The sequence below is a fragment of the Gymnoscopelus microlampas genome, assembly GCF_963454915.1.
Source record: "Gymnoscopelus microlampas genome assembly, chromosome: 12".
Taxonomy (NCBI): domain Eukaryota; kingdom Metazoa; phylum Chordata; class Actinopteri; order Myctophiformes; family Myctophidae; genus Gymnoscopelus; species Gymnoscopelus microlampas.
The window spans coordinates 10,904,864-10,929,309 of record NC_139949.1 but is presented as its reverse complement, the minus strand read 5'-3'; the positions used below and the strand labels follow the sequence as shown (position 1 = coordinate 10,929,309).

At 44.5% G+C, this 24,446-nt stretch overlaps 1 protein-coding gene across 5 annotated transcripts in view; it reads right to left on the bottom strand.

Moving 5' to 3' along the window:
• cux1a (cut-like homeobox 1a) overlaps positions 1 to 24,446 on the bottom strand; it is a 263,240-nt gene that overhangs the window by 180,352 nt on the left and 58,442 nt on the right. For all 5 annotated transcript variants that reach the window (XM_084075026.1, XM_084075025.1, XM_084075027.1 and 2 more), the window contains exon 2: positions 8,104 to 8,214. In XM_084075026.1, coding sequence (XP_083931152.1) covers positions 8,104 to 8,214 — 111 coding nt within the window. The remainder of the gene's footprint in view (positions 1 to 8,103; positions 8,215 to 24,446) is intronic.

Here is a 24,446-nt window from a genome sequence, read left to right as displayed (position 1 = left end):
CTCTTTAAACTGCGGGGCCACACTGCCAGAGGTCTGAGACGAAAGTCCCGACAGCAACCGAGAGCTGAGTCTGCACTGTGTCAAAATGGAGGTCAGGTGATCAGGTCCAAAAGATCCTCCGTGGCCCGAGAGAGAGAGGAGAGAGAGAGAGAGAGAGAGAGAGAGAGAGAGAGAGAGAGAGAGAGAGAGAGGGAGAGGGAGAGGGAGAGAGAGAGAGAGAGAGAGAGAGAGGGAAGTGACACTCAGCACTTTGAAAAAGGGCTGGCACTAGCTCTTTCATCCTCCCTCCTTTGGAGAGAGAGAGAAAGAGAGAGAGAGAGATGTACCACCACAGGGACTAAAGCTCTCTCCACCACGGGGATAAAAGGTAGCATTCCAGGCTTCCAGCATTCGACACAAATGAACTTTCCACTCGTCTGCTGAACGCCCCTCCAACGTTTTGGACCTTGGGGTTCTCCCTGACTTCTGGCAAGCGGCTTGTCCTCTTCCACCTCCCCAACCTCTCCCTCTCTCTCTCTCTTCACTTCTTTTTCGGGTCTTTTTTTCTCTCTACCCCCCTCACCCCCCTCCTCTCACAGAGTTCACAGAATTCCCAGAGAAACGCGCTGGTGTCCCAGCAGAAAGCCCTTGCACGATTAATGTAGTAATGGGTTATTAAGCCCCAACATAAATTGCCGCCCTGGACAGTTTCAATGGAAAAGAAGCCTGATTTATAGCGGAGCCGGAGACAAAACAGCTTTTTTTCTTTTTTGGTGTGTTTTTCCATTTATTCATCGACACTCGCTTTAAAAGAGAGAGAAAGAGAGAGAGAGAGAGAGGGACCCGGGGTTGGGGGGTTGGGGGGGGCACTTTGAAATGTCCACAGAGGAACGAGGAGCGTTGAAAGAAGAGGAGAAAGACGGCCGAGAGGTGGGGGTGAGGGGGCCAGTGTGCCGAGGGGAAATCAGGAAGAGCAACAGAGGCACAGTAGCCCAACCGAAAAAAAACACCACAAAATCCTGACCCACACAGTAAGAAATCCTGTGTTAATCTGACTGCAAATGGAACCGAACGCACCGTCCGTTCCCTCTCAGAGTTTGTACAGTGTCAAAAAAAAAAAAAACTCAAGTGGTACGTTCCCATGTCTGCTCTTACACTGTACGTGTGTGATTCCACTTAAAGCTCAACGCGGTAATAAAATCCAACAGCGTTCATTTTTAAACTCTTTAAAGGGTGTTAAAGAATGGCCCCCAACGCGCGGCTCTGGGTTTTACTGAGCGGCAAAGTCGAATAATAAAACGCTAGCAAGCAGAGCGGCTAACAACTGTACCATCATCACCCACCTCCTCTCTCTCCGGCGGTCTTTTCTTTCCCTCTAAGCAGCATTTTTCCTATACACTCACAGAGCTTCCCAAGCCGCTGTGAACAGGATCTGGCCCTGTTGCTGTGAGTGTCTGGGGTTGAGGATGACTGACTGAGTAATAGAGTGAGAAAGAGAGCCCGGAGGCCTAGGGCTGTTTCTTTTTTTTTTCTCTTTCTTTCTTTGCATTTCTGCTTTAGTGAACAGCGAGCACAAGAGATAGAGACAGGAAACAGAGAGTAGAAAGGGTGCAGGTCAAGGTCTGGATATACACACACGCCCCCCCACGCAAAACCTAAAGCAATCTAGGCAACGCTTTTTTTTAATATAAAGCCCATGTGTAGAATGCATTATGAACATACTTATAATGCACTTATAACGATGCGTAATTATAGTTAGAAGAACTCATACTATTCATACTGCTTTATAACCATAATTATCATTATAAAGCATTATATAATTACATATATTAAGGTCAAGTGTAACTGCATTGTAATCTGCTCATAAAACGGCGTAATTATAGGCATAAGCGATAAGCACTCAGATAGTCGAAGCTTTATAACAATAATCTATAAAGCATTTTATAATGGCTTATAAGGTGTAGTGACATTGAGACACAGACAACATTAGGAATATTTACGAGTGCTTATAACTACACAGTGTTATGAGGAGATTATAATGCATTATAAATATATTTATAATGCATTATAGACAGGGGCTTTGTAACACTTGAAAAAAGTGTCAACCGCGGTCTACACAGGTGTGCTTACTTTGCCAAGAGTTCAAGCACGTATTCCTCAGGTTTCATTTCCATTTTGTTCTATTTCTTACCGCTGCACAGTACGGGCGCATCAACACCAACGCTGGCCCCGGGTTGATAGCCGGCTTAAATACTCGTCCTTGACATCAGTAAAGCCCGCTGACGCCAAGAACCGACAGCCCCCCCCCCTCCCCCCCACACACACACACACACATTTAGCCTTTCTCTCTCCTCGACTGCATACCTTAAAGAGCGGTTGTTTGAGTCCAAAATGTTACACATTTTGGGAGCATTTTTGAAAGTTATGTTGAGCAGCATTCCACGGCTGGGTGGCAGAGAATTGTTTGCAAGTGACATTGCTACAATACTGTTTTGTGTATCGTCGAGTTCTCTTATCTCCATATTTTAACTTTTTGTGTTTTTTTTGGGAAAATCAACGCCCTACTTGATCATACTACAGCGTCACACAGAAGCATCAAAAGTAGCTCACCTGCATGCTCGAAGCGCGGCGCGAAGCGACGCGTTTCGAGCTTGTAGATCTGCTACTTTTGATGCTTTTCAATTTGAATACCGAAAACTTCAAGGAGGGGGAGGACTACTTTTCAGCATACATTTAAACACCTTGAACCTGGCATCCCTTATTTTTGAGCACGTCAAAAAATGTTTCAAAAATCGCCAAGCTCACGATGCGTCACATCTCGAGCTTGTAATGTGATATTTGTGAAACATTTTTGAATAGGGCTTAAGTGGTTAAGCAGAGATGAAAAAAATGCAAAAAAATATAAACAGTGTTACATAAAATACTCAAAAAATAAAGCACTCGTACATGCGGATGAAAACGTGTAATGGCTGCACCCCTTAACCTGCTGCTGTACAAGTACCTCGTTAAAAGCGTCTATTAATGGCAGAGTGAGTTTGCTCTCTTCCTCAGCAGCTCTTAACACCATCCATCTCATTCTATCCCCCCCCCCCTCTCTCTCTCTCTCTCTCTCTCTCTCTCTCTCTCTCTCTATCCCTCTCTATCTCTCTCTCTTTATCCCTCTCTCTTTCTCGCTCTTTCCCTCTCTGTCTCTCTGTCTCTCTATCAACTGTACTTACTCCCCTCACACACTTCACATTCCTAACAGGTCAGCCTCCCTCTCTTTGGCTTCTCTCCTTTCAGCAGGAGCGTATAGACATGACGGTGGGCTACGTACAAAAAAAAGGGAGGTCATGTGAAGGGGGGGAGGGGGGTGCGGGGTGGGGGCGAGCGGGTGCAGGCAGACACAATGGACGCCACCGCCACTTTGGCACACAGCTGGAGAGTCACGCATTCCTGCCATTCACAGGAACCACTGGGGGAAACTAATTTGACTCGCTTCTTCTCGTTCCCGAGGAAGAAGCTAGCAGCACCGTCCAGCTCCCTGAAGCAGTCCTGTTCTCTCTCTTGACGCTAACCTCGTTTGTGTGCTAGCTAGCTAGCTAGCGCAAACATACTGTACACTGAGTGTGCAAATGGAACCAAATGGACCCTTACGGGCCCGTAACTCTTGAGAGTGTACACATGGAACCAAATGGACCCTTACGGGCCTGTAACTCTGAGAGTGTGCGGATGGAACCAAATGGACCCTTACAGGCCTGTAACTCTGAGAGAGTACGAATGGAACCAAATGGACCCGCTGTCGTACATTCTCAGAGTTAAATTAACACTGAGAATGCTGCTGTGTATATCGAGGACTCTGGGTCCCAAAGATGAAAAACCGTCCTGTTTGTACTTTGTACACACTCAAAAGTTACAGACCCGCAAGGGTGCATTTGGACCTCTGGCGGGCCCCCGACCAGACGTTGAGAAACAGCGCTGTACAACTGCACAGACATAATGTACAATGTTTGTACAACATTGTACAACATAATGTACAATGTTTGTTTTGTTTTTTTATCTTGAACATGTTTCACAATTTGTTTGTGGTTTTTGAACACAAATCTTCTCTTCTGGGGGACGTCTGGCACGCAATCTTTTCAGACAGGGGGGTCGGCGACCTAATGCATATCAATTTGGGGGGTCCCTTGACGTGACAATGTTTTGAGAACCACAGCACTAGATGACCTCTGATGTCTCACAGAGGGACGTTTACAACCCCTGGTCAGACCTGAGGTAATGAGCTTCATGCTAACATGACATCACCCATCTGAACGCCCAGCGCGGCCTTGAGTCAAATCCCCCCAGTGCTCATTCATGCATTTGTTAACTCTGAGAGGGTGCAAACGTGACCAAATGGACCCGTAGCACGGGTCCATTCGGTCTCTCAGAGTTAAATTCAACACTCAAGATTTTACAGTTCTTATCTGGAGGTCGAATGTAAACAAACAAAAGGCTCAAGCTTTTTAAGTTTCTACTGGGATATATTATATTGCAGAAATGCAATAACTGGCTCAAGACCCTCTCCTTCTGGTCCGTCTATCTCCGCGGTTAACAAACTATGTTATGTCAACCATGAATGCATGAACTGCTTGAAAATAATCGCTGTAAAAAAAAAAATATAATAATAATAAAAACGTCCAGAATTCATTACAGCCTGCCTTTCTGTCTGTCCCCGTCATGCCGTTGTACTCAAAACACGCTCATAGGAAGTCCGCTGCCGTTTTGTGGTGTAAATAGAGCAGCTTTCACCCTTTTAAAGCTCCTCCTACGCATGGATACCCCCCCCCCCCCCACGGCTCCCCCCTCCCACTCAGGATGTGACCTCAGCAGTTGAGGAGCAGCGGGGCTAGCTAGCTGGAACTGGCCACAGCCTGAACCCAGACCAGCCAAGCGATAAGAATATTCCCTAAAAGGAGACTGGAGTTCCCAGTTTGTGTGTGTGTGTGTGTGTGTGTGTGTGTGTGTGTGTGTGTGTGTGTGTGTGTGTGTGTGTGTGTGTGTGTGTGTGTGTGTGTGTGTGTGTGTGTGTGTGTGTGTGTTGTGCATGTGCACAGGGTGTATGTGTGAGTGTGCGTGTGTGCGTGCGCGTGTGTGAGCGTGCGTGTGCTGCAGTGTTCTCCCTGTGTAAAAAATAAAGGTCGCATTGAACCGATATTTAATTGCACTTTCTTAGGTTTGTGTGTGCACCGAACTGAATAGTATAGGTGTCTCTCCCTGTGTGTGTGTGTGTGTGTGTGTGTGTGTGTGTGTGTGTGTGTGTGTGTGTGTGTGTGTGTGTGTGTGGCGTGTGTGTGTGTGTGTGTGTGTGTGTGTGTGTGTGTGTGTGTGTGTGTGTGTGTGTGTGTGTGTGTGTGTGTGTGTGTGTGTGTGTGTGTGTGCCTGCACGTGTAATGTATAGGATGTGTGTTTGGTAGTAATTGGGGAATAGTTTGTATAGCACACTGATGTGCTGCAGAGAAGCCTGTGTTGGAGTCACATGCTGGGGAGTCGTTGGCATGTAAAAACCTGCCAGCCCTACAGGAGTCCTCTGAAGCGGTGACATCAGGCTATACAAATGAGGAGCTCCACAGAAACACACACATACACACACACACACACACACACACACACACACACACACTTTTGCATGGCTATACTTGTGAGGACGTTAACAGTTTAAGACAGCAATATCATAAATGCCATTTTTACCTTTGCTCGCCATTTTTAACGCTAACTCTAAACCCTGAATGGCGCTGCGACACGTTATGAACTTGCAGATCTATTTTTGGTGGTGCGTGGCGCGCAAGTCAGTATAAATTGGCATAACCCAACCTAAACCCTAAACCTAACCTCTAAATGCCAAATCTGAACCCTAACCCCAACCTGAATATTTTCTTAATTGCAAGCCGAACTCAAAAACATCTATTTTTAACCATGAAATCACCCTTTCTCTTGTGAGAACCAGGGAAATAGTCCTCGCAATGTCAAACTCCACTATACTGCGGACATTTGTACACGCAAGTACACACAGTGTGTGTGTGTGTGTGTGTGTGTGTGTGTGTGTGTGTGTGTGTGTGTGTGTGTGTGTGTGTGTGTGTGTGTGTGTGTGTGTGTGTGTGTGTGTGTGTGTGTGTGTGTGTGTGTGTACTACTGTAAGTGTACATCTACAGTTTCATTGTAAAACTGTTTTCTGATGGTTTCAGCACCTTGTCAGTAGTAATGTGCATCCATACTACACACCCGGTGAAAACACACATCACATTTGACAGCCATTCAACAACAATGTCTGTGAAGCAGCCACACAATGCTTGTGCATTCAAATAACAGACACTTTTATGCAGAAATCCCACAAATGCTTTTTTACACAGAACCAAACAAAGCCTCTGTGTGCGCTTTTACTTCTGCTTATCCATCTATCTATCTATCTATCTATCTATCTATCTATCTATCTATCTATCTATCTATCTATCTATCTACATCATCTACACACGACACACACGCACACCCACAGTCGCACACACACACACACACACGCACACCTTGAGATGGTTAGCCCTAACTCAAGGGCTATGTATTCCAGGTCTCGGCCCACACAGGAATGTTTAGGCTGTACTATACATTTAATTAGCATTTCATACTTGTGTGTGTACAGGAGCTTTCCCCATGCAGCTTCCCAATATGTGTACGTTAGTTTAACATTGTCGCTGTCGAGCAGAAACCTCCATCTACATATTCTAACTTGTTGTGTTTTTCGCAAATTAACGCCCTACTTGGTCATACTACCGTGTCACACAAAAGCATCAAAAGCAGCAGATCTACAAGCTCAAAACGCGAATTAAAATCCTGAAAAGTCACAGTTTTGGACATAATGAGGTTTCCACCCGACAGAGACGATATGTAACAAGGGTGACCAGGTGGCCAAAGTTCAGCAGAACTGTCTGTCTGTAACAGCAATGTCGTTCATGAATAATCCAGACTCATAGCCTGATTTAAAGACATTTGCACATAGCTGCATGCTCCCTCCCCATGCGGAAGTAATAGCTTGCCTCCCCGCGCAGGTAGGCAGTAGCATAGCATTATACACTGCAAGGATTCAACTGCAACAACAGATGCTAGCATAGACATCAAGGTCAGCAACGCCTGCGATTCATTATCCCCGTTTTTGGTGTTTTCCACAACAAAAACGGGGTCAGCCGCATGTTTTTAAATGTCTTGATGTTATGGGGCACCCCTGCCCTATAACATCAAGACGTTTGAAAACACTTCAACGTTATTCAGGCCAAGGACCCCTTGGCTGAGAGAGAGAATAAATAGGGACCCCCCCCCCCCCCCCACCCACTGCATATATTGTATAAAATTGTAGGGGTGCAATCAAACTAATCAATTTAATCAATTATGAAAAACAACACATTTGAATAAAAATAACACATTTTGTTTTGGGGGAAGAAATGTACCCGATGAGACGTGTTGTGAATTTGTAGATTGCCTCTGTTCGCTATGTTTGTGTTTTTAAAAGATATTTGAAAATTAAAAAAAAAATTGGCGGCAATCGGCCCCTGTGGTAACTCTGAGGATCCCCATTGTGGATGCTAGGGGTAAATGTATAACCAAAGTTATGGTATGAAATGTAGTCAAATGCACTCATCTAATTGGCAAGACTAGCCCAAAGTATCGTGACAAAAGCATCAAATTGGGGCACCGATGGCCTAGTGGTTAAGGCTCTGACACAGCCTGACAGCGAGTTGCGGGTTCGATTCCCAAGCCCGACGGCCTTTTGCTGCGTACCACTCCCCGTCTCTCGCTCCCCGTTTCCTTTTAGTCTCCACTGTACTATCCAAATAAAGGCAGAAAAGCCCAATATATATATATATATATGTATAAAATATTAAAATCAACCCCCCCCCCCCCCTCACTACAAAACAGGCACTGGATGTGATGCTACGGACGGGAACCAGGAAGCCAAGTGCAGGTCCCACATCTGAAATCACCGTCCTTAACGCAAGACACTCACACAGCCAGCTGTTATAGTAACAGTAGTCATAGTAGTACTACAACATCAGTCATAGTAGTAACCGTTGATAGCCGTCACAGCTAGTCGTAGCACAACAAGAAGACGTCACTCACCTCTGGTGTGTTTTTCTTGAACTCGCGGCTTTGATCGATGAGGTTTTTCCTGGCCTGTTCGCTCTCATCTTGTCTGTTGGCCAAGGATGTGGCAGTGGTGTCTAGTTCTTTCTGCAGGAGAGGAAAGGAAAGAGGCGGATTTAGGTAACGTTAATGATGAGCATTGGAGTGTGTATGTGTGTGTGTGTGTGTGGGGGGGGGGGAATGATTACATAGGGCACCGTGGTAGGGTAGACACACCGCCGCATCAGTAGCACCCAAGGTAACTGGGGGCTACTGGGGAGGGGGGCTGTCATGTTGATGCCGACTTAATTATCTTTAATGACCTGTGGATTTACATATTGTCGCTGTCGGGGAGAAACCTCTTATCTCCAATTCTCCTTATTTTCGTTTCCATTTTTTTCGTAAATAAACGCCCTACTTGATCACACTACAACGTCACACAAAAGCACCAAAAGTAGCAGATCCACAAGCTGCAAACGTGGCGCGGAGCGACGCGTTTGCAGCTTGTGGAACTGCTACTTTTGGTGCTTTTGAATTTGAATCCCGAAAAGTAACAGATTTGTGACATATGTGGTTTCCACTCGACAGAGACGATATGCAAACGCATACCCCCCCCCCCCCCCATGACCGCCTGCCCCACCCACCCCAACACACATGGGCATCAGCGCGTCTAACAAAACCACGAGTTTGTGGATTTCCGAACGATCAAAGGATTCTGTGTGGAAATTAAAACTCAAATGCAGACCGTACCAAAATAGTTGAAAATAGCTGATCTACAAGATCACAACGCTTCGCTATTTTCCCTCGGTTTGCCGTAGGGCAAAGTACATAATAGGGCTGAAGTGGTTAAGCTGACATGCATGAACTCCTTACAGATATTTCCAGAATAGAAATATTCATGCCAGCTTAAAGGAGTAGTTCAACCAAAAAATTACTTGTTTTCTATCAATTACACACCATAATAATTTGATGATAGGCTTAGGAATGCGACAAAAACAAAAAAATCGCCATGAATTCAAGTCTTCATGGGGTTTTTGATTGATTGAATACTTTGTTAACAGTTTGCAAATAGTACAGTGGTACTATTAATACAATGGTGCTAAAAGTATAACACAAAAAGCCATAAGGGCTTTGTTTCCATTGTGGTCCTGTGTATTCAATTCATTGAGTGTTTAATTGATAGAAAATTACTCTTTTTTTGGTATGCTGTTGTCACACATCACAGAAAAGGTAGAGTAGGTGTCTGCACCTGAGACAGTGCAGTTCCATCTGTTTAATCTGCTAAATCAAATAATCACACCAAATGAATAGGCATGTAACGATTTATCGTAAATCGATTCAAATCAATTCAAACTGGTGACAATTTAAATCAATTTAATAACAAATGTATTGCGATGCAAAAAATAGCCAAAACAAAAAAGAAAATACAGGATCTTTCTACGAGAATTGATAGAAAAGGGTTTTCAGTCATTTGCTACTGTATTGAAAAGAGGATAAGAGAAAATACAGTATTGTAAAAAAGAAAGAAAAATTTAGAAGAAAATACTGGATTTGTGTAAGAGAAATAATAAAAAAAAAAGATTTTTCTGGAATTGTCTGGAAAATTATTTTGTGTTTAAAAAAATCGTGAAAAATTGTATCGTGAACCTAGTATCATGATTCGAATCGTATCGTGAGTTGAGTGAATCGTTACAAGTTTCAATCAAGGTTTCTGGGAACATTCAGCGCCGGTCTGTCTGCAGAAAAAGAACAGAGACACGCGTGTCTATGTTCATAGACACGCTATGAACATTTAGATCAATTGTGCACATTCCTCCGCCCAACAGGCAAACACATTGATGACTTGATGATGAATTCACATCTTAACTAACCTGTACATCCAGGTTTTTTTTTAAGCTCCTGAACTAAACCGGTTGTTCAGTGGAATTATCAAACTATGTATAGACTATTATTCACAACATCAATCAGTAGAACACCATCCATCAATGAAGGAGGGGTGAGCCGTTTCTGTTTCTTCTCAGAAACTAGTCCAAGCCTGCGTTTCCCACCCACCATCCATCTGGGCCATGGGGACGTGACGGCGGCTAAAGATCCAGATCGTTTATGACCAAGCTGCACCATTTAAGTGGTAGTCAATCAGATATATAGTATAATATCGCTTTGCATCTTTGTGACAGGCCTAGACATGATCCCCTCCCCCCCACCCCCTCCACACACACACACACACACACACACACACACACACACACACACACACACACACACACACACACACACACACACACACACACACACACACACACACACACACACACACACACACAACACAGGAACAGTTTTGACACATAATCATTTTGGAAATATTAGAATTTTCCCCTTACACACAAGATCGGTATCGGTATCAGCCGATAGTGAGAGAGAGAATACGATACGATACTACTTTATTGTCAGTTCACACTGAAATTTGTCTTGCGACCCAGTAGTCATGTATGCAACACATAACAGTACACACATTTGACATGACACAAAAAACAAAAATACATACATAAAGACATATAAAGATGAGAGCAATGTCCACCACTCAGCCTATACCCCTGGCCTAAAACTCCTGATTAAGCCTCAATGTCGTCTGATGGACAAAGGACCTCTTCAGTTTGACCTTATTGTATGTTGGAACACCGTATCTCATTGCTGAAGGCAGCAACCTATATTCTCTTTTTTCTTTTTTTTTGTTACGCAAAAAATCGGTGATCGGTCCCAAAAAAAATGATCAGAGCAACCCTAGCTAACATTATGCACGTTGCTGTCATGGATATTAAATAGTATATAGGTGGGTCATTAAGTGCCCTATTTATTTTCTCACTGACCTACTTTGCTGGGGGGACCTGATGACCGGCTTTGCTATTATGGACACAGAGACCTGCCTGGCCTGCTGCACAACAATTCTGCTACAAATCGTCTCTGTCGGGTGGAAAGCTCATTATGTCCAAAAATGACACTTTTCAGGATGCAAATTCAAAAACATCAAAAGTAGCAGATCTACAGCTTGTAGATCTGCTACTTTTGGATGCTTTTGTATAGCGCTGTGGAATGATCAAGTAGGGCGTTAATTTACGAAAAAACATAAAAAGTTGGAATATGGAGGTAAGAGGTTTTTTTTGCCCGACAGCAACAAAATAAATGCATCACACATGGACAGCATGGATTGACCACTTCCTCTAACATGTCTGACATGGAAGCACAACATTGATATAAATGGAAATGTCCATTCTACACCCTATTTATAATGATCGCCAGATTGTTTTACCTATAGTATGTTAATTTGAGACAGAGAGAGAAAGAGAGGTGTGTGCGTGTGTGTGTGTGTGTGTGTGTGTGTGTGTGTGTGTGTGTGTGTGTGTGTGTGTGTGTGTGTGTGTGTGTGTGTGTGTGTGTGTGTGTGTGTTTGTCTGACATCTGGGAGCCAGATGCAGGGGAACAAATCAAGTTAATTAGGCTGGAGCTGAGTAAGGCTGTCTGCAACACAACTTCGAACACGACACTACCACCACCACCACTACTACAACTATTAGTACTAGTTTAACTACTAGTACTTCTACCACTATTAGAACTACTACTAGTACAGTAGTTAAGCTACTACTGTACTACTAGTGCACTACTAGAACTATGTCTTGCACTGTCAGTGTCTAATGCAGTACAAGTCTCTTCCGTACCAGGTGAGAACAATAATGATAATTAAACTCTGGGAGTCTACAAACATGTCCATTGGATACATTTGTACAGTGTTAATGTATCCATTTGTACAACATTTGGTGTACACTGTACAGTGTCCATTTATCAAAAATGGATAAACAGAGGATTTGACTGTAGTTAGGGTTTCTGTGGTTGATTTCACCAGTGTGGTTCTTCCTCCTCAGATCAGTTTCATGCATGAAACTAGCTAACTAGGCTAGCCTTCCCCTTACTACTCCGTCTAACAACGCTGACCTGGGGTCAGCTGGAGAGACACGCCAGCACTGTAGCATGTTAAGGTGGGAGGTCCTGTTGACAGAGAGGTTACTGAAGCTAGCATGAAGCCAGGGTTTTCCACAAGGAGGGAACACTGAGGTAAGCTGAGCCCCCAGATAGTGCACAGGGCCAGCGGAGCTTTGCAAGCTTAATGGGCCACTGAGAGAAGAGTCCCAGGCAGGTACAGTGTAATGCCAACTTTATTCTATACAATAGATGCAGGTCCTAAACTAAGGATTTTAACGATTCCAGTTCCTTAAAGATTCCGCTCTTAACGGTTCCCTATAACGATTCCAATATTAAAACATATACAGTATATCTATATGATTTTTGACGTACTGTACAGTATTGCAAAGTGGTCATAGTAGTGGTTCTCAAAGTGATTGAGGGAGATTCCAAATGGACCCTTACAGGTCTGTAACTCTGAAAGTGTACACATTTGTACACTCTCAGAGTTACGGTGGTCCTTGAAAATAAAAACGTTTGAGAACCACCAGTATTGTAATTGTATAGCAGACGTGAAGTCCACATATACAGTACCAGCTCTGACAGTGTGATGAAAAAAACGGTGTCGGTTCCTCAAATGTTGGATCCTGGTTCATCCGGTTTACGAATCCCAACCCTAGGTACAGTAAAATGCCAACTTTCGGGAAGTTAATAGAAAATAACCAAACACTTTGAGACACTTTAATTGGCCACAACGAGGCTGAGGAGGCCGGAGCAATGCGTTTGGGGCATTGCTGCGGAGATATTAAGAGCCACTGATATTTCTACAAGGGTGGAGAGAGATTGTCCAGAGATGTGCAGGAATCATGAGAGTTAATGAGGAGCGTAACACACGGAGCGTTCAAAGCTGAAACTAATTGGCCCGGCTTCTCACATTATTGCAGCGGCGCACTTGATCTTGGAAGCAGCTGCATTTCCTGGCTCCTTGTGTTAATACATCCTAGAGGAGCGACGAAGAGAAAAAAAAAACGCCTACTTGGTGAAAACCTCCGGTCGACGGTGCTCTCGAGACTGATTAACAGATAGTGCCGTTGAGTCCATTATGCAAACGATCGGGCTAATCACTTCAAATTGATTAACAGCGGCCCCCGAGACCCCCCCCCCCCCCCCCCTTCCCCCGGTGTTAGTGCTGCCCTGGGACCTCACAATCGCATCGCGTACAACCGGGGGAAATAGAGGGACATAATTATTATTCCTATCAACGGAAATTCACTGTTCTTTTCCAACAATTCCACACTATCTACAGAAGGAAATCCTTTTTCGATCGATAGCTTCAGGAAAAGCCTGAGTAGCAGTCGAAAATAGCCGATCTACGTCGTGGTGCGACGCGTTGCGAGCTTGTAGATCAGGGTTTTTTCTGGTGTCTGACCCCGGTGTGCAACTACGTATGAATTGGGTTTAAATGGATGAAGGCGAGCCATTTAAAACTGCCGTGCTTTTTATAAGGACTCGCTAACGGCTGTCTGCGAGTGTTAGCAATAACAAAACGTATTTGGGTGGCGTTCCAATTGTATTTTAACAGGCATACTTTGGAGGCATGCATTGGACCAGTTAAATGGAGGGGGTATACCACGGCGGTCACGCTCTTTCGGGACCCCACCTTCATTCCGAGGGCCGATAACCGCCATTAAGAGCTCCAAAAAGTCGCCTTTGCCATCATGTGTGAACCAAAATACGGCGGGCGGCGGCCGGGCCTTTCTCCGTGGGCCTCCGTCTGCCTGCATCGGGTCCTTGGCGCCTCTTGGAGCAGCCGCGCTTGAATAAATGGACCAAATTGTGCTCCATAATGGCTTTATAATTTTGCTAATGGACGAATTCTGCTGGCTCAGGCAGCGGTGCTTGTCTTAGTTAATTTGTTCAGTAGTAAACGCTGATGGAACAGATTACCTCGCTCCCTGGAGAGCCTGGCTGTGCCAGATGCTATCAGCTCCCAAGCATGGAAGCAGGGAATATCAGACGGGCCCTCCTTTCGTTCTTTCTTTCCCTTTCTTTCTTTCTTTCTTTTCTCTTTTTTTTCGCATTCTTTTTAATGTGGATGAGATAAGGGAATCGGGAGTGGGGCGAATGTGAGTTATAAGGAACACCGATAACCCCCCCCCGCATACCCCTACCAAGATCCCACAGAGAATGTCGGGAGAACAAATGTAATTTGGAGAGCAGAGGGTGGGTAGGGTAGTGTGTGTGTGTGCGTGTGTGTGTGTGTGTGTGGGGGGGGGGGGGGGGGGGCGAGAGTGGTTCACTGGTCCAATCATACAATTGGGTGGGGACTTTTTTTTTCTATGGCTGCCATTGTTCGGCAGGAAAATGTGTACAGATAACTTATTCAGAGCCTGCATCAAGTCACACTAGATGCATTCAAATTCATCTTCTTCCCCAATTGGATTACGAGACGCAGACGTTTGTCATAATTAATTGGGCAGCGAGCGGGCAGACAAAACAAAGTTTTTTCGATGCGTCAGCTGACCCAATTTTGTCCAAAAAAGCGGGGAAGGCAGGTGCACAAAGTGTGTGCGTTTCCAAAATACTTGCTTCATTGCTCCGCTGTTGATGAGTTTAAAAACAGAGCCCTCATTAATTCTTGTTTTAAATCGGTACAGTGCAGCACAGCACAGCACAGACGCGACACGTCGACTGGAGTGTGGAAAAAAAACACACAGAAAGAAAAGCCCAAAACAAACCACAGTCAACTTGCAAAGCACTACGGTCCGGGCAAAACCAGAAGCCCCAATTTAACACATAAACTATAGATGACCATTATTAATTATGTTAAGGACTGTTTTGTGTATTATCTGCTGATGAAAGCATAATGTTATCAAACCTAATACATGACCCAGGACACATTGCCTAACCCCAATTCAAGGCTAATTCCTCTGCCTCTGAGACCTGGCTATTCTCACATTTTATATTGTTAGTTCTTAACTGCTTAAACCCTATACAGTTGACCGGGGTGCCTCAGCGCTCTATGCTAGTGTCTTTTCCGTTTTCTTGTTATTGTGGGGAAAGCTTTCGCTATCGACAAGCTCACAATGCTTCGCAACGCGACGCATTGTGAGCTTGTCGATCTGCTATTTTCTGCGAAGGTTTTTTCCGAGAATTTGGATGCTGGAGTGGTTAAATAGTAGTACAAATGCAATAGTAATTTGTTTATACACTCATTGAAAACTATTACAATACTACAAAACCTCACATGTATTTAGCCATAACAATTTTAGGTTATTCTTAATTTTTTGAAGATTGGTATTTATTAGCTTCAGAATAGTTTAAATTAAGTACTGTAAAATGAATGACTGTACAACCAGCTTTAGCTATCAAATCTAATGCTTAAGAAACAACAACACTCCAACCTTTGCCAACATGTAATGAGGCACAGATCATACTGGAACATGACTGTAGTGGCTCCTCTTGGAGTAAATGCAGAGTGATTAGGCTGATAGAAGCTGCTTCAGGGTCACTTCTAATTGCTTCTACCTGACCATCTTGTCATTAAAATTACAGGCTATAGAGTCCTTTAATTGCACAGTCCCTGCTATTTCTGAAATAATTGCCTAATAAACGCCGACTCGCTACTGTACTTTTACTGTTTCCTCGCACCAAACGCATTTACACGCACACACACACACAAACACACACACACACACACACACCCATACACCAGAGGTTTTCAAAGTGGTGTCCGGGGACCCCCAGAGGGTCCTTGAGGGGGTTCCAGCCCCCAGCAAGTAACAATACAAAAAATATGTGACAAATCTTGACAAAATGTTTACAAATCTTCTTTTATGGGGGTCCCTGTCCTGGCATTAAATCGATTCAAATGGGGGGTCGGTCCGTGGCCATGTGTATATCAATCTGGGGGTCCTTGACATGAACATGTTTGAGAACCACTGCACTAGACGAGGCAATTAAATGACAAAGCATTATTTCTTGGGTTACGCAAGAGTACAGTGTATCCAGAAGGAGATCATAAGCATCATAGAGCATAAGGAGACGCAGAGGAAAAGTGAATGAGTTAAAGAGAGAGGGAGGGAGGGGAAAAAAAGAGAGGGAGGGAGGGAAGAAAAGAGAGAGGGAGGGAGGGGAGGAGGGATGAAGTGGTGAAAGAGTGAGTACCACTTCAAAGAAGCTCTAGACAAATAGGAATCAAGCGTCTATCTCACACACACACACACACACACACACACACACACACACACACACACACACACACACACACACACACACACACACACACACACACACACACACACGCACACACACGCACACGCACACGCACACGCACACTCCAAGAGGTGGGTTAATCTGTTTGCATTGCCAGCCAGCCAGCTACCAGAACCCGCTTGCTATCAAAACCTTTTGTTTTTCCCGTCGCTGAAAACAGCCTTGTGCTTTGTCGGCCCGCCGCGCTAATTGCCTTTCTGCTGACCCCCTTCCTCAAACAAAGCTAGGCCCGAGTATTTACACACCAACCAGATAGGTCCAATCTATTTATAATACGCAGGTTTTTTCGAGTGTATATGCATGTGTGCGTCGTCGTTCCGCACACACACCATGTGTTTGTGTGCGTAGGTCACGAATAGCTAAACAGTTTACTTCGGCGCACATGGTAATGCATGCTGGCAGTCGCAGTGAAGTGTGCGCTCTCTCTCTCTCTCTCTCTCTCTCTCTTTCTCTCTCTCTTTCTCTATCTCTCTCTTTCTCTCTCTCTCCCAGACTGAGCATTAAGCTCACGGGGGGAGGGCAGAACTTGGCATTTTGGGGGCAAGCTGGTACACAGGAAAAACCCTCGGTGTTTGTTTAACTCTGAGAGCGTACATATGGAACCCCGAAATGGAGCGAGGTCCGTTTGGTTCCATTTGTACGCTCTCAAGGGTCACAAACGGATAAATTCGCTTCGGCTCCGTCGTCTGGGGACCTGTGTCGGATGTCTTAGGGCCCCCCCCCCCCCCCCCTTAAGGGTTTCCGTCCTGTTTTTATTAATAACGCACAACGCCAGCAAAAAAATAAGATAGCGCTGGGAGTGGAAGTGTGTGTGTGTGTGTGTGTGTGTGTGTGTGTGTGTGTGTGTGTGTGTGTTTGGGGGGGGGGGTGTTCATATTAACAATGTTTTCTAACGTGTCACCGTCAAACCACGTGGCACGTCGACACACAGACAGTTTTAATGGCGCGTGACTCATGCATCATTACGTGGGTGGAGAGAGGAGGAGAAGAAAGGCGGAGGTGACGGGGGGGGGGGTGAATAAATAACAATGTTTGGGATACAGACGAGGCGTCCTCATAAGACACCCGCCCACCCACCCACCAGCAAAGCCTAGTTAACGTACTACTAGACCCCCCCACCCGCACCCCTGCCAAGTCCAACCGACCGCTGGTCCTCTTCGCTGACGCTGCTGGCCCTTTAAAGCGATAAAGAGGCTCTTTTTCATGGACTCCATAACTCCCCTCGCATATTTATGCATTTGGACTGTGGAGGCGTTTTTTTTTTTTTTATTATTTCGACCATGGGCATGATCTGGCAAGTGAGCGTGCGCTCACTGTGTGTGTGTGTGTGTGTGTGTGTGTGTGTGTGTGTGTGTGTGTGTGTGTGTGTGTGTGTGTGTGTGTGTGTGTGTGTGTGTGCGTGCGTGCGTGCGTGCGTGTGTGACCGTATGTTAATGGAATTTTCCTCAGGATGACTTCACCTAGCAGCGTGGAGGAGACACAATGCCATCATTGAGCCTGGAGAGGTTCACCTTGGCTTTGACCTCCCTCCCCTCCCCTCCCCTCCCCCCACCCCCTCTCCCTCCTTTCCCTCCCTCCTTTGCCTTGGCCGAGGGACTGACGGTGCGGTCGGCCAATCGGCACGGGGGCCCCATGCGGAGGAGGAGGAGGAGGAAGGAGGTGGCCTCTCTCAAGGCCAATGAGGTTTTTAAATTAAAAAAACTGGGAAGAGACCAACACGACATGCAACACGACAGTTTGCGTGTCCTCATCATGACAGAGAGGACGGCTGACCACTTACAACCCGATGTCCCTAATTTGGCCATGTTATAGGTGAACATAGAAAATGTTTTAAAAAAGAAATTGTAAAAAAAAAACATATCAGAAATCTCTAAAAAACTAAAAAAACTAAAAAAGCATTTCAGTAAAAAAATATGAAATAGCAGACCTATCTGTTACTGCTTCTGGTCTTAATGGTGATTTGTATTGTATGTCCTGCTTATGAATTGAATACATAGGACCACAATGGAAACAAACCCTCGGGCTTCTTTGGTGTTATCTTTTAGAATTGCTTGCGTAATTGTACTTGCTGTATTGTTTGCCATTGTGTTAAAAGTATTCAATCAATCAATCGATTTATTTTTTTCTCTCCAAAATATTTGTCGGACAATTACGTAATTATACAGGGCTTAAGTGGTTAACACGGAATTGCTTGAAATGTTAAATAAATAAATACATAAAGTCTATATACTGTAGATATTTGGGGTAAATATAGACTCTCCAGCAGATGCTATTCAGCACAGTTCCTTCCCTCTGAATGGCTTTGCTTACCGGAGAGAGAGCGGTTACCTCCGGGGCAGAAATGCTCCAACCACTCCATCCAATTAAGCGACATGCAGTTTCCATTATCATACATTTGTATGCTAATTCCCAGCGTGTAGCGTTACTTGAGGAGGAAACAATGTGACTGTTGTTGACCGATGAAAACGCTCATTCACTGGGCCCTGGCTACCGGCTGGGGAGCACAGGAGCTTTTATGGCGTGGCATTTTACATGTTAATAACTCACTACCAACGTACGGGGCGACCGCTATTAAAGATCACTGCGAACGAGAAGGCCCGACCGCATAACATTTTATGACATTATCATAGACCGAGTATTGTATGCGAGCCGCATGGGACAATCAGGGATGACGCATGTTATTATGATTGGCAAAAAGATATCCTGCTTGCTCACAGCTTCCCATCAAACATGACGCGTTTGAATGGACTGGCCGCTAATGCGTATTGGCTGACTTTCATTCCGCATTATTAGATTGGTGAGGAATATTGTTTGGATGAATTGCGGCCGTTATGTAAAAATGGGTCAGATTTCTCCGCCATGTGGAATAAATATGGACTCTGTCTACAGCGGAGGTTCAGTTTATTCCCCTGGCATCCTCCCCTTTGGTGATTTGACATCTGATATGAGGCTGCACGCTTGTTAGCGGCCGCATTAAGCTACTTGCAAAGTGAATTGGGTGTTAGTGAGTTTTATCCGTGTGCTCGGTCCACGTGATGTCATAAAACATGGAATTATGTTCCGAAGGCCCTCCAGAAGCGGGCCGTACTAAAACCGGTCGCATGGCCTGTGCATTGCACACACTGACAGAGACACGCCCCCTTCACGTGCAGACCAATGCTGATGACTGTCGCCTTGACATTTGGAATCGAGCGCTTTCAGCCCGGCAATGTCATTATAGTTTTGGAACAATCTTCGTTCAAAAACGTTTTCGAACATTTTAACAATTAGCAAAAACTGCCGATCTACAAGCTCGTGCATCACATTGCGATGCGATAACTTTGTAGATCGGCAATTTTAGGGATTAAGTGGTTAATCAGATTGCAAGCCCGCATGCATTCTGAAAAAATGGAAGCATACTTTCTGACGCACGAAAGCTCATCTTCTTTCTGACATATGGAAGGCCACACATACTCTCTGACACACAGAACCCCACGTTCTTCCTGACACACGAAAGCCCACATACTTTCGGCCGTACGGTGTAGGCCACATACTTTCTGACACAATTGCGAAAACTTGCTGCCGCATCCCTCTCGTCTCTCGACGTCTATTAAACGCACAAATGCCACGAAAAAACAATCACAGGAAAAATGAGGTCATATCTCCCGCTAGCCGGGGACAGATTCACTCAGTTACACAACGCTGAATTTGAGCGATTCAATTATGTAACAAAAGCACCAAGATTGTGCTGCTGCTCCACAGAAGGATTCCCCGGCACTTCGTACTGCCATGAAGAGGAGAGGGGAGGGGAGGCAGGCAGGCCAGGGGCTCCGACCAGCTTACAGCGGGGGAGGGGGGTCGATGTCAGGCAGAAACCTTGTATCTCCATATTTCAACTTGGTACGTTTATTTTGTAAATATACAAAAAAGTCCTACTTTGTCATACTACAGAGTGTGACAAAAGTAGCAAAAAATGACCGATCTACAAGCTCACAACGTGTCAAATCATGTGTTGTGAGCTTGTAGATCGGCTATTTTCGCCATTTAAAAAAAGAAAGTCAAAGTGGTTACGTGTGTCTGTGGGTTTTATACATATTGAACCAATGACGAGCATTAAAAAGAGCTTGTGACTAGATAATAACTACATTGGATCCATTGGAACACAGGCTAATTTTTCTTTTTTTTGTCCATGTCCTTAAAAGTAACGTTTTTTGGGACATACAAGCTTTCCACTCGTCAGCAAACGCTACGCTTAGACTAGAGCCGTGCCAGATGTCTTGGCACTGGTTCTACGTCTACTGGCACTGATCCAAGTGGTTTCCACTGAGGGCAGAGGAGAGCGAACGCGCAAATCTGTGAAATCCTTTCGACGTTTTTTTTTTCCTCTCAAATCATTTCGATAATACATTTTTTTCTCTCCCTCCTCCAACTTCCTGTGAGTCAGCAAACCGAGCAACATAAAAGTGACACAGTAATGACATCACAGCCTGGTGTAACAGCGTTCAGTCAGACACTGGAATGCTGGGAAAAAGTCAACCGTTAAACTCGCTTGTTACATCATGTAGCCTACAAAACCTTCTCTCTCTCTCTCTCTCTCTGGTTTCTTGGTTGAGTTGGACTGAATTTAGGTCCTACTCGCCGTGCCATATAAAGTGTTAAGGGAGCCGTTATGAGGATCTCGTTCAGGAGTCTCATTTTATGAACATCTAATCATCTGCTGTTCGTCGCCTAAATTGATAGAAATCAGGTCAGAATGATGGCAATCATCAGCGGGCAGCATAGAGAGGCAGCTAACGTTACGGCGCGACTGATCGAGGATGCAAAGCATGATGAAACATATTTCATGCACACTGACTGGATGGAATACGCATACCGACTCATTTGGGAAACGGTTTATATGTGCCTCTGATAACCTGCTTTCCAAATGAACATTAACCCCGCAGTCCCTATTTTGACTTTCACCAATTTCTTTTTTACATTTTCAAAATGTGTATAAACTTTTGTTAGACCAGTAAGTAGAACAGTTATTAGTATTTATCTGTTTTCTATTCGTCGCGAAATGGCATATATATAAGTATATAAGTGTATAAGTACATACTGTAAGTATATAAGTGGTTAACAGATGTCCCGCCTATCTTTGCTTTCCCCCGTTAGCGGGCGATGCAAGATACTGTAGTTATAACAAGATAATAAACATGTTCGTTCCAGTACCTGCCAACTTCCTTCATCCTTTTGACAATTATCTTAATTTAACGATCGCCGACCCCCCCCCCCCCCCCCCCGCTGTTATCTAATCGGCTGTTCGAGAGAGAGAGAGAGAGAGAGAGAGGGTTGGAGGCAATATTTGCTAGGAATGCATTATCTCTACAAGTTTAGATGCTTATCTTTTTCGTAGCTCCCGTCTGCTGCAGACTATGCAGTCAGGACAGCCAACCAGAGCATGCCTAGACTACACAACCAAACGTTCAACTGGATGGGGCAGTGGTGGAAAAATGGTATGTTTTACTTAAGTAAAAGTATCAATACTGCAATTCAGAGGTACTCTGTTATAAGTAAAAGTCTGGAATTCAAAATTGACTTGAGTAAAAGTACAACAGTATTGGTATCAAAATGTTCTGAAAGTACCAAAAGTAAAAGTGCTAACATGTTTGAAAATAGCAGATCTACAAGCTCACAACGTGTCGCGATGCGACACGTTGTGAGCTTATAGATCGTCTATTTTCAAATAGCCTAGGTATAAAATAGGGCTAAAGTGGTTAATGTATGTTTTATAATGTCATAATTGATATCTTCAAAGTAACTAGTAACTAAAGATTTCAAATGAATTGTACTGGAGTAAAAGTACAATATTTGCCTCTTGAGATGTAGTGGAGTAGAAGTAAAAGTATAGACAATTGGAAATACTCCAGTAAAGTAAAAGTACCTCAAAATTGTACTTGAGTAAATGTACTTAGTTACTTTACACCACTGCAGGACAGTCCCACAGAGCATGCCTGGACTACACAAACCAAACGTTCGACGGGATGGGGAACACGTTCACACGCCTCAGTGACCCAAATGACGTCTGGGTCAAACCTCTGCCAACCTGTCACCACGTCCCAAGATGTGATACCTCCTGGGGTCCCAGAGCCACAGGTTGAGAAACCATGCAATAACAAACACAAAAAACACCACATTCCCCCAGGGTGATTCTTACACAGAGGAGAGGATGATGAAACACGGAAACCATAGGGTTGGTGTGGACCGACAGAGATGTGAATGCTATGGAATTCTGTTTCCTATAGGGCATTGCTTCTCAAAGTGGGGTCCGGGGACCCCCAATGGGGTCCTTGAGGGAGTTCCAGGGGTCCCCAGCTAAATGGTGGATAGTTCAACTTCGGAACCAAATGGACCCTTATGGGTCTTTAACTCTGAGAGTATGCAAATGGAACCAAATGGACCCTAACGGGTCCATTTGGTTCCATTTGCATACTCTCCGAGTTAAATGAACATTGATTTTACAATATAAATTGGGGTCCCAGAGATAGAAATGCCATTAAATGGGGGTCCGTAGAATAATGCATGTCAAACTGGGGGGTCCTTGAAATTGAAATGGTTGAGAATCACCGCTAGAGCCGTAAAAATATTCTCTTTTGGGGGTCCCTGGCATATCTTTTCAAATGGGGGTCCACGGGCTAATAAGTGTTCATTTGGGGGTCCTTGACATGAAAAAGTTTGAGAACCACTGCTACAGGGCAGTTTCAAGGACGGCCACATTCATTTGTATTTGGCAGCGGACCCCATTTTGAAAATACTTTGTTACAGAGAACCCCATACAAGATATGTGTTGTTAAAATGTTTCAAAAATATTCAAAAATTGTCAAAATCGCAGATGTACATTATATACGTGGTTAAACTAATTTCACTGGGGACCCCCTGGAACACCCTCAAGGACCCCTGGGAGTCTCTGGACCGCACTTTGGGAACCACTGTCCCAGGGAACCATTCTGAGCCACAGGGCAGCCGTAGCTGAGTGGGTGGAGAACCGAAAGGTTGGCCCGGTCTACGTTTCAAAGTAAGCAAGACACTTAACCCCTCAGCTCTGAGGCATATGAGCAGCCATGCGCTGGGTGGAGCAGTAAAAGTCATTTATCCTCCCCTCTGGATAAGAAAATACTCCCCCTCTCTTTCCCTATCCAAAACGTATATTCAGACATGTTGCACACTTTGACATGTTTGTGAAGACTTTGGAATTTGGGCGGGAAATCCATGAAATTTGATGTTTTGGAATTTTCGGAAATTCTTTGAAAATTGGTGATATGGCCAAAATAGGGTGATAGTGGTTTTAAGAGTTGCAAAGCAAATTATTTTATCTAACAGCATTCAGAGAAGAAATGTTTAGAAGGAGGGAGGAAAAAAAACCTAAAAAGACGTTTTAAGTTTTCCCTCAATTACAGCGGAGAGATAAGCCATTGGGCCTCAAGGACAGGATGTGGGACGGCTGGAAGGACAGGCCCATGGTGGCAAACGGGACGGGAGGGGGGAGGGGAGAAACCTTTTTAGCGGATTATAATTTTTGGTGCACTCTTCCATTCACTGTGATATCCACATTATCCTTCAAAAAATGTCCACAGTTTGCAGCAACTAATTAAAGAGATGACACGCTAGCTTTCTAGTGGGAGGGTTTACAACTGGAAGGACTGGAGAAGAGAACGGTGGCTCGAAACGTTACCTAATAAATCTTCCATCTCTGTCGGGTGGAAACCTCATATGTCCAAAACTGTCACTTTTCAGGATTCAGATTCAAAAGTATTAAAAGTAAGAGATCGACAACCTCGAAAGACCTTGTAGATCTGCTACTTTTGATGCTTCTGTACGATTCATTTACGAAAAAACTCAAAAAGTTCAAATATGGAAATGAGAGGTTTCTGCCCGACAGCAACGCTTTGCAAATGGGAGGGCACTGCTGTGCGGATTTGTATTTCTTTTGATCATGTTGACGTTTTGATCCAGCCTCGTATTACGTTCAGGATGTGTGTTTTCTGCTTTGCCTCAGCGTTTCAACTGGAACAGAAAGGCCAGGGAAGGAGAGACACAGTTCGTCTCAGGGCTACAACTATCGATTGTTTTCTTATCGATTACGCTAACGATTA